This window comes from Heptranchias perlo, unplaced genomic scaffold, assembly GCF_035084215.1.
Source record: "Heptranchias perlo isolate sHepPer1 unplaced genomic scaffold, sHepPer1.hap1 HAP1_SCAFFOLD_64, whole genome shotgun sequence".
NCBI lineage: Eukaryota > Metazoa > Chordata > Chondrichthyes > Hexanchiformes > Hexanchidae > Heptranchias > Heptranchias perlo.
Window position 1 is genome coordinate 4,540,555 of NW_027139666.1, and position 8,099 is coordinate 4,548,653.

General features: G+C 45.6%; 1 protein-coding gene across 1 annotated transcript; it reads left to right on the forward strand.

Moving 5' to 3' along the window:
* Positions 1–1,547: 1,547 nt before the first annotated feature.
* On the forward strand, positions 1,548–1,931 carry LOC137318028 (histone H2A-like). The gene has a single exon (XM_067981013.1). The coding sequence runs from the start codon at positions 1,548–1,550 to the stop codon at positions 1,929–1,931; it is 384 nt and encodes a 127-aa protein (XP_067837114.1).
* The last annotated feature ends 6,168 nt before the right edge of the window (positions 1,932–8,099 follow it).

Consider the following 8,099-nt stretch of genomic DNA (forward strand, 5'->3'; position numbering starts at 1 on the left):
AAAGTGGATGACCGTTCACTTCCCCACGTTAAACTCAATCTGCCATAGTTTTGCCCGCTCACTTAATCTATCAATGTCCCTTTTCAACTTTCTGCTCCCATCTATAATGTTTACAGTCCCACCTAACAGTGTCGTCAGCACACACTCTACATAAGAACGTAAGACATAGGAGCAGGATTCGGCCATACGGCCCCTCGTGCCCTCCCTGCCATTCAATCAGATCATGGCTGATCTTCGACCTCAACTCCACATTCCCGCCCGATCCCCATATCCCTTGATTCCCCGAGAGTCCAAAAATCTATCGATCTCAGCCATGAATATACTCAACGACTGAGCATCCACAGCCCTCTGGAGCAGAGAATTCCAAAGATTCGCAACCCTTTGATTGAAGGCATTTTTCCTCATGTCGGTCCTAAATGGCCGACCCCTTATCTTGATGCGATTACCTCTAGTTCTTGACTCTCCAGCCAGGGGAATCAACCTCTCAGCATCTACCCTGTCAAGGCGTTCACGAATTTTATACGTTTCAATGCAATCACCTCTTATTCTTCTAAACTCCAGTGAATATAGGCCGATTTTACACCGTATCTCCTCATAGTACAATTACAGCAAGACCTCCTGACTCTTATATTCCAACACACTTGCAATAAAGGCTAACATATCATTTGCCTTCCTCACTCTCATGACACCCTTGATAGCTCATTATTTCCAGTATGTTTTTTCTCTATTCCTTCTATCTGGAAAATAACTGAACGTTGAAAACATTTTACTATAATTATACTAGTTAATGTTTTGGAAACAATATCCAGCTGAACTGCAAGGAATCCGATTGCAAACTAAGTTTTTCTCAATGCAATAAATTAATCAGAACACTAAATTGCGATAGCCGGGAAGCGAAGCTGGCTCAACTACTTGGAAGGCAGCTATGCTCACCACTATACCACCATCACTGGCAAGGAGTCACACCAAAATAGTTCCCAAACATCAGACCCTGAACAGACACTGCAGGCTGTTGGATTTTGTTCTTTATTTAAACTGGTTTCTGACAGAACCTTTCTCGCTCTGTTGAAGTTCCCGTTTCCAGCCAGTCGATGTCGCCAACTCCTAATCAATGGAAATTACACAACAGCCAGTAATTCTTCACCTTTTATCGGACTGAAGAGACAGTCGATACCTGCAATACTTGACCAGCTGCAAATACGTTTTGCCGCAGTTCACATCAGGCATTGAGTAAAGTTAAATAATTGCATTAAATGATTACGGAGACCTGACTACCAGCTGGGCACTAATGGCAGCTTAATATTCAAGTCGACAAGACCTTTAGAAAGGACAGAGAAGTAGGGAAAGGAGGGAGTGCAGCAATATTACTAAAGGACAATATTGCAGCAGTTGAAAGAAATTATATCAGTGAAGGTGAGCGGGCAGTGTAAACACTCTGAGAGAGAGCCATCACAACTGCCCCCACTGTACTCCCCCAGAAGGTATAGGAAGGGCGAGTGCGGGTGGATTTCTTCATTCTTTGTGAAAGTGCTTGTGAGATTGTGGAAATGTCTGGAAGGGGAAAAACCGGCGGTAAAGCTCGAGCCAAAGCCAAGTCTCGCTCATCCCGGGCCGAACTGCAGTTCCCTGTCAGCCGTTTTCACAGGCTCCTGCGAAAGGGGAACTCTGCTGAACGTGTGGGTGCCGGTGCCCCGGTCTACCTGACGGCTGTGCTCGAGTATCTGACGGCTGAAATCCTCGAGCTGGCCGACAACGCGGCCCACAACAAGATGACCCGCATCATCCCCAGACACCTGCAGCTGGCCATCCGCAACGACGAGGAGCTCAATAAGCTGCTGGGACGGGTGACCATCGCTCAGTGCGGGGTGCTGCCTAATATCCAGGCCGTGCTTCTCCCGAAGAAAAGCCGCGGGAGCATCAAGAACAAGTGAAGCGGCCCAGATTTAAACTAATAACAGGACAAGGACAGGACCAAACTTAATAAATCAGTTGAAGAAGGAACAGAAAGATAGACAAAGTTCATTTCGTAGATGTGATATATTTGGATTTTCCGAAGGCCCTCGATAATGTACCGCATTCTAGACTCATGGGTAAGTTCAGAGTACGTGGAGTCAGAGGACAGGTGGGGAGAATGGATAGCAAGTTGGCTACAAAACAGAAAACCGAGAATAGAGGTTAAGGGTAGCTACTCAGATTGGTAAAAGGTGGGAAGTGATGTTCCACAGGGATCGGTGCTGGGACCACTGTTTTTCACAATTTACAATAATGATTTGGATTCTGGAATCGGAAGTACAATTTCACAAGTTTCTGATGACATCAAATTGGGGGATGTATTTAATACAAAGGAAGAATGTGTCAAAACGCAAGAGGACATTAATAAACTTGCAGAATGAAGAATAAGGATATCACACACTGCTTGGATAATAAAAGTCTAAACGGGATTGAGGAGCAAATGGATCTCGTGGTACAGATATACAAATTACAAAAAGTAGCGACGCTGGTGAATAAGTTCATAAAAAGGCAAATCAGACACTAGGATTCATTTCTAGAGGGGTAGAATTGAAAAGCAAAGAAGTTATGTTAAACTTGTATGGAATCTTGGTTAGACCACATTTGGAATACTGAGAACAGTTCTGGCCTCCAAATTATAGACATAGGGTCATTGGGGAAGATGCAAACAAGATTCACAAGGATGATACCAGAAATCGGAGGATATTCTTATCAGGAAATGCTGAACAGACTGGATGTCGTTTCACGAGAAAAGAGAAGGCTGAGGGTTAACCTGATAGAGGTCTTTAAGATAATGTTAGGGTTTTTTTTGGATGGACGCAGAGAAAATGTTTCCACTTGTGGGGAGTTCAAAACTTCAGGTAATAAATATAAAATAGTCGCTAATAAATCAAATGGGGAATTCAGGAGCAACTGCTTTACCTGGAGAGTGGTTAGAATGTGAAATTCGAACTACAAGGAGTAGTTGAGGCAAATAACATAGGGGCATTTAAGGGGAAGATAGATCAGCACATGAGGGAGAAAGGAATAGAAGGATATGCCGATAGGGTTAGGTGAAGTAAGGAAGGGGGAGGCTCGTGAGCAGCATAAACGCCGGCATAGACTAGTTGGGTGGAATGGCCTGTTTTAATGCCGTAGTTTCAATGTAACTCGATGTAAAGGCTCTTTTCAGAGCCACCCAGTGTATCTAAGAAAGGGCTGGTTACTTTCTGAAGGGTGACGCTGATATCATTCTACCAGTGTTGCGTTGAACTATTTTTGTCTCGTTGTGGACGAGATGAGGTATTAATGGGACTGGAGTCGGGGCACCGACCACAGTCCGGTACTTTAAACGGTGACTTATGAACCCCAGTCCACACATCACCAGATTTCTTGTATTTATTTAAACTACTTGCCATGCTGGACTCGTGAAGAATCACCAGAACTGATCGACTAACCTTTCTACACCTGTGGAATTCAGCGCTTCACTCCGTTTCTGTTCGATCTTTTTTTTTTGGATTATTTACATAACGCATCAAACACACCGGGGAATCACTGAAATGTAACTTTGCTCATAAACAATTAACAGTGAATTGCCTGGTGCCCAGGAGATCGGAAATATTACTCGCCTTTCGTCCTGTTAACAAGTAAACCGTGTTTACAGTCCACCTACCCGCTTTGGTTCCATATGGGGGATTAAACAGAGAAAGCGGGAGAGGAGGTGTGACAGACAGAGCAGAGAGCGGACTCTGATCTTCCAGCTCCACCTCCGGCTTTCTCCACCCGCAAGTTTCAACGCGTTTATCGATAATAGAACCGAAACACAGCGGCCCGCACAAACCCTTACAGACTCCGGCTTCATATTCAAGGATTCCCCGAAACTCGGAGCTTTTAAATAAGCCCCGTTACAATTAACAGTCAGTAATATTCCTGCCTAAATACAATCCCTTCAATAACAAGTCAACCCGCCTCCTTCCAATTCAGTCCCAGACCCGATTCGATCTCCCCACACCTCCCCTCCCAGACGGGTTCAGCATTTTACAAACAATTTATTCCAGCTGATTTGGAGAATCTCAGGTGCTGGGGTTTGAGTTGTGACGCGAATTTTCACCGCCAGTTTTACCGCCTCGCAGAGACTCTCGCCCTGAATCTGGGAAACGAAAATGACCGTGAACTGGGACTGGGGCCGAGCACATCCCCAGTTACAGTGAGGCCCGGACACTTCATTCTCTCTGTTTTAAATCAGACAGTCTCCCACCTTCATGTCCAGCACTCGAGAGAGAGAGCGAGACACACACTGTCAGTCTTACACTTCCTATCAGTGTGTTCATGTCACGCTCAATTGCAGTATCCCTCCTTCATATACAGCACCAGAGAGTTAGAGAGAAAGGGAGACAGATACGGTGACAGAGCGAGCGGAGATGCACAGTGCCACAGTATCAGTTGCAGACTGACCTGTGAAGTTCCGCTTCATCCAGAAAATCCAGGTGGAGAGACAGAAGATGCAATCTCATCTCTCACTTTTATACCAGAGACAGACACACTATTAATCCCAAACTCAGGGACAGTGCAGAGAGCGACAAAAACAATGTGGGCCGAATTTAACCCTCCCTTGCCTGTTGTACTATATTCGGTTTTGCAGATCACGGCCGTTCGCTATTACTCGCAGTGACCGAGAGTTTCACTCTGAATATATTAATTTTGGACGGTTGCTTTCAGATATTAATGCAAATACACGGACTTCGACTTTCCTCCCATGTTTCTCCAGGATTGGTTTGAGAAATCCTGCCTCCAGTTTCGGAGTCACACGTTGCTTAATCGGTAAAGGGGCCAAGAATGAACAGAACCATTTGGCTCATTTCAAAACGTCACACGATATCTCTGAATCCCCCACAGTCAACATCCTGGGGGTCAATATTGACCAGAAACTTTACTGGACCAGCCAGGTAAATACTGTGGCTACAAAAGCAGGTCAGAGGCTGGGTATTCTGCGGCGAGTGACTCACCTCCTGACTCGCCAAAGCCTTTCCACTATCAAGAAGGCACAAGCCAGGAGTGTGCTGGAATACTCTCCACTTGCCTGGATGAGTGCAGCTCCAACAACACTCAAGAAAATCGACACCATCCAGGACAAAGCAGCCCGCTTGATTGGCACCCCATCCACCATCTAAACATTCACTCCCTTCACCACCGGCGCACTGTGGCTGCAGTGTGGACCATCCACAGGATGCACTGAAGTAACTCGCCACGACATCTTCGACAGCACCTCCCAAACCCGCGACCTCAACCACCAAGAAGGACAAGGGCAGCAGGCGCATAGGAACAACACCACCTGCAAGTTCCCCTTCAAGTCACACACCATCCCGACTTGGAAATATATCGCCGTTCCTTCATCGTAGCTGTGTCAAAATCCTGGAACTCCCTTCCGAACAGCACTGTGGGAGAACCTTCACCACACGGACTGCAGCGGTTCAAGAAGGCGGCTGAACACCACATTTTTTAAAGGCAATTAGGGATGGGCAATAAATGCTGGCCTCGCCAGCGACGCCCACATCCCAGGAACGAATCAATAAAAAGTTCTGATTTCCTTCCATCAACGTGGAGAAATATCCACTCAAATTAGAAACTTAAAAACTTTATGATATTTGCATTCAGCAATATAAAATCGTCCCTTAGTGAATATTGAAGCAAAATTAATGTTATACTCGAAAAAAAATCAATTTTAGCTGCCTGAGGAAGGGGTTAACTTCTCTGCAGTGTAAAGAAGGCGGACCCGGATATCGTCAGACTCACGCTGCTTGCGTCACGCAGATTTCATGTCAACTGAAAAAATGTTGCGGAATGAAAAAGAACCAAACTCAATTTTGTTTCTCCTCCCCCCACACTCTTTGTGCTGTGAAGCAATAATAACTTGCACAAAGATCCTAATAAAACTAAATGGTGGAAAATAAATTTCAGCTTCTTTTCGACTTCCAATTTTTAAAACATGAGCCGTGAAAGCACAGAATTTATTTTTTTACCCAACTTTTGTTTCTTTTGGAATTGAAAGTCTGTTAAAACATTCCTTGAACGCCTATCAGAACTGCTGATGGTCTCTGCGGACCTAAGACGCCTATATCTCGACATGATCATCTCTACATATTCTCAACACTATCTCTACATATTCTCAACACTTTCTCTACATATTCTCAACACATTCTGAACATATTCTAAAGATATTCTCAACATATTCTCAACTCATTCACGACATATGCTCAAAATATTCTCAACAGATCCTCGACATATTCTCAACACATTCACAATTTCGCCTATTATCTTCTGCAAAATGTTTGAATCCTGCTATGCAAGCAGCTTCCAGCATCACCTCGCTCAGTCTGACCTTCTGGGGAAGTTTTCACTCGGCCATTTCATGATCCTCAGCGACTATCCTCCGATTCCCAGCGATCTGATGTTTTGAAGCGGGTGCTGTTTATGCATTAAGATGCCGAATGTAAACGTGAGTGGTTTCTATGGTTTATACGTTGAAAACTCCGAATCTAAATGTACGCTTTATGTGTTGAAAATGCCTAATCTTATACAAAGGTATCTTGCCCATTTCCCAGCCGTTTCCCACGGAAAGGTGAACCTTCTGAGGCTTCACAGGCGTTAGATTGTCCCGGAGCAGGACTTAATCTCACGGTCCCCTCAACAAATCAGCTCATAGCAGCAGCCGACTGACGGAATGTGTGACGGTCCATTGTCGAGCGAACATTCGCAGCTCTTGTTCCTGTTTGACGCTCTCTCATTCATACAACTCACTTTATAATTTAGAGGCTGGAATTCAGCGGACAGGCCTTTAGACGAATCAGAGGTAAGAATAGGCTGGATGTTAGTTAGATCTTCTTATCCCATAGAGTAGTGAGCCCCTGGAATGCATTGCCGGTCGGTGCGGTGGGTGCTGACTCTTTGCCTTCTCGAGGGATCTGAATCGGTGCATGACTGGGAAAGTGATCGCATCATATAGAAGGTGAGCGGTTTTACAGTTAACCTACACATGGCCAAAGTCATGAACTGGACTGGTTTCCATCGCCTGAGGGGGTCGGGGGAATTTTCCTGAAATTCCCCTCCTTATCGCCCTTTGATTGTTTTTGTGGTTTATTCCCGCTCCCTCGAGATTACACTTCCGATGGTTTCGGGGCGGATTTTATTCGTTCATGGAATGTGGGTGTCGCTGGCAAGGCCAGGATTTATTGCCCATCCCCAATTGCCCTTGAGAAGGTGGTGCAGAACCGGCTTTTTGAACCGCATCAGTCCGTGTGGTGAAGGTTCTCCCACAGTAAAATGGTGATGTAGGTCGGAAGGGTCCAGTCTCGATGCTGCAGTCATGTGGGGCAGGATTAATGAACCAACTGGTCTTTTCCTGCCCGTCATGTCCGTCTGTAACCTCAGCTCGTCAAGGTGTTTTTCGTGAAGCGATCTTTACACACAAAACCGCATATGGGGCAGGGCTTGCGTCTGTCTGTAGTGAAATGAGACTCAATTCTCTCTGTGCCTCACCTTGGCCTCCTCTGAAGCTCAGGGACTCGAAATATTCTTGCTGGCCTCTGCTACAATGCGCCTGAGCATTTCTAGTCCCGTCCAACCGCAAGCAAATTGATTGAATACGGAAGCGTTCGAAAAATGCTCCCTGAAATCGGAAGGTTTGTTGCAGCACAGCGCAAGGAGTCTCTCCCCTTCTCCGATTCTTTCTTCTCAACGCGCCCTTTCTCATTACTCTGAGTGCGGAGGCCTGGAATCATCCGTTCACCCACAGTTGCATCAGGTCCGCATACTCCACGTTTATTTGTCTGGTTGGAGTAGAAAAGGAGATGATTTTAAGTCCAGTATACAGAGAGTCAGCACCCACCACATCAGCCGGCAATGCATTCCAGAGACTCACTGCTCTCTGGGAAATGAAGAACCGCCAAACATCCAGACTCTTCTTACCTCTCTGTGGTCCAAACGCCTGTTCCCTGCTCCTCCCCAATCAATGAAACTGGATGTAATCTGAAACTGTGCACACCCACCATGGGTTGCCTCATAAAATGAGGACACTCAGTTCTTCTTTACTTGGTTAGAGGTTTGCCTCATTT